This window comes from Glycine max, chromosome 9, assembly GCF_000004515.6.
Source record: "Glycine max cultivar Williams 82 chromosome 9, Glycine_max_v4.0, whole genome shotgun sequence".
NCBI classification, from domain to species: domain Eukaryota; kingdom Viridiplantae; phylum Streptophyta; class Magnoliopsida; order Fabales; family Fabaceae; genus Glycine; species Glycine max.
The window spans coordinates 1559893-1562545 of record NC_038245.2 but is presented as its reverse complement, the minus strand read 5'-3'; the positions used below and the strand labels follow the sequence as shown (position 1 = coordinate 1562545).

General features: G+C 35.2%; 1 protein-coding gene across 1 annotated transcript; it reads right to left on the bottom strand.

Moving 5' to 3' along the window:
- Positions 1-462: 462 nt before the first annotated feature.
- On the bottom strand, positions 463-2335 carry LOC100781461 (BOI-related E3 ubiquitin-protein ligase 1). Its single transcript, XM_003534999.5, has 3 exons — positions 2007-2335; positions 1516-1867; positions 463-1126 (listed from the first exon to the last, which is right to left on the bottom strand). Exons 1-3 carry the CDS (start codon positions 2060-2062, stop codon positions 602-604), a joined length of 933 nt encoding a protein of 310 aa, XP_003535047.1. The 5' UTR covers positions 2063-2335; the 3' UTR covers positions 463-601.
- Positions 2336-2653: the final 318 nt, after the last annotated feature.

Sequence of the window (2653 nt, the reverse complement as noted above, 5' to 3'; positions counted from 1 at the left end):
ATTGATAATCAATCGTAATAAATATAACTTTTAAGATAACTATTAGTCTAACAAAGTAAAAAATCTTTACACCAAAATATCATTCGAAAACAACAAAAATTCGATTATAATTAAAAGGTAGGAAATAATATATGGTTGTAGATGGAAACAATAAAATACATCATAATAAAAACTTTATATTGAATTTTAAAAAGATAATATGATACGTTTGAATAAATCTTACTTTTCATTTTTGCCAATATAAGTGATATTTTCTTACCGCGCATTGCATGCAGGATTCTATCTCCTAGTAATAATTGATATACCCTAAACATATTGTTAGGTAAACATTGATACCGCAAACGCTTGTAATTGATATGAGGAATTACTACCTAAATACTTAATATAGTATAAAACAAATCAAAAAAAATCATATCAATAAGATAACTGAGAGGAAAGAAAAAGAAAAAAGATCCAAGCATATGAACAAAAGAATTCTAAATTCTATTTTTTTTTTCTTCTAACTGTCTTTTTGACAAGATAAACTATTTTTTTTCTAGTTTCTGTTGTTCTAAACTCTACAATGAAAATTATGTAAAAAGAAAAAAGAAAAAAAGTTGTACTAAGAGAGATTGACATGCACGCTAGCATCCATGTCAGAGTCACAAATAGGACAATTCCTTACTGTGGACCCACACATTGTGCAAAGGCAAAGATGCCTGCATGGCAACAACAGCACCACTGACTCCCTCAGCCCACAGTTCTTACACAACCTACCACGACCGGTCGCCGCCGCGGACGCCGCAGTGTCGTTTCCGGCCTCCGCCGCATCATTGCTGCCACAGCTAGATTGAGCATCATCGCCCACGGTGGCGCGTTCCTCGCCCACATGTGCCAGCACTTGTTCCAAATTGCTTCGTAGGTAGTTGGCTGTGGATTCGTTTGTTTGTGCCAATTCCCTCCAAATTTGGTTCTCCATGCACAAGCTTTTGACTCTTTCTTGAAGGGCCCAATTCAGCTTCCCCATTCTCTGAATCTCTTGGTCTTTTTCCTTCAGCTTCTTCGCCATTGCTTCTTGGATTGCGCTCACAAACATCCTTGATTGCCTCATTTTTTGTTCCTCCAGCTCCATTCTCACTTTCTCAGTCTGCTCAAATCCACAACACAAATTAATTAGAACAATTTTTTTTTATATAAAAATAATAAGAACATCCCATGAATTTTTACTAGGCAAATTTTGAAAATTTATCACTCTCCCTTTTTGTTACTCCATACTCAGTTTTTTCTTTTCACGCATTCACACAGTCAGTCATAAATAACTGTTGCATGAAAATCAAATGACTCATAAATACGAGTCATCAAATCTTCACTCAACAGTTTTAAATGAGGTAACATGTGAATGCGGAAAAGCTGCCGACAGCAGGAAATCCGGATTCATAAATGAACAATTTCCTTTTGTCTTGTATTTGAATTTTTTTTAAAAAAAAAAAACTAAAATTGATTGAATAGAGGGATGGAAAGTGGGAATTAACTTACATGATGGGCAAGGACTCGATCAATTTCCGATTGTTGGTTCTGAAATTGGTAGAGAATCTCTTGGTTGAGAAAGGAAGGATCAGAGGAGATTTTGTTCTTCTGGTGAGCTGGGAGAGAGGTTAATTCGGTGGTGAAATCTCTTGAACGCTTTCTCTGGAGAGGAATATGGTAGGTGAGACCACTATCTGCCTTGTTTGGATCACAAAAGTTGGATTGGTAGAAGGACAAGAGTGATTCAGGCATTGTTGCTGGTTGAGGCAAAGCTGAAGAAGAATCCATCTGGGTAGTAGTGTTGTACATGTAATCAGAGTTTAATTGATGCTGTAGCTGTTGATTGGATTTGATGAGTTCTCTGCAACAATAAACACCTCATATGAATACATAGGGAAAAATCATGCAACAAAATTAAAAAAAATAGAACCATAGAGACAATAACAAATAGAGTTTTTTCATGTTTTTTTTTTCTGGTAAGGATGGTGGTATATTGGTACCTGTTAGTGAGTAACTGAGAAGGCAAGAGATTCATGTAACTAGCTTCAACTGCCATGGTGATTGTTTAGGGTGGACTTATATTGTGTGTGTGTGAGAGAGAGAGAAAGATGAGAGTTTGGCACTATGATATATTGCAGAGAATAAGAAGGAGATGAGGGGAGAGAGCATGCAATAGATGTGGCTAAGTATTAGGGAGGCTGAATGAATGAATGAATGAATGAATGATTCAGGTTTATTTAGGCCTTGGTTTTTGTGGGGCGTTTTCAAGAGATAGAAAGTCAAACGCATCTTTTCCTAGACAGAGAAAATCTCTGCATATTTCTTTTTTTAATTATTATATGGAAGATTAGATTAGATATATAAAAATGTTAAAACATGGTTCTTGTCAGATTTTGCCCTGTCGGATTCGCTTTAACGTTTTTTTTTTCTACATTCACACGTTTTAGGAAATTTGGTTTCTAACTTTTTCCTTTTCTTTTCTTTTTTTCCCTTTTACCCAGCATCGTAATAAATACTGACATGATACATGCAATAAATAATAATAAAATAATCACAGCGTTATATAGTCATATTTTTCACGTATTCCTAACATAGAAAATCACGATTTGTGTAGTTACCATCTTTCCTTGACACCTTCCTCGTGTCA

Coding starts and splice junctions, on each gene's coding strand:
- LOC100781461 (XM_003534999.5), bottom strand. CDS start 2,062: ATGGCAGTTGAAGCTAGTTACATGAATCTCTTGCCTTCTCAGTTACTC. Junction 1,868..2,006: donor TCTCAGTTACTCACTAACAG/GTACCAATATAC, acceptor TTATTGTTGCAG/AGAACTCATCAAATCCAATC. Junction 1,127..1,515: donor ATCGAGTCCTTGCCCATCAT/GTAAGTTAATTC, acceptor GGATTTGAGCAG/ACTGAGAAAGTGAGAATGGA.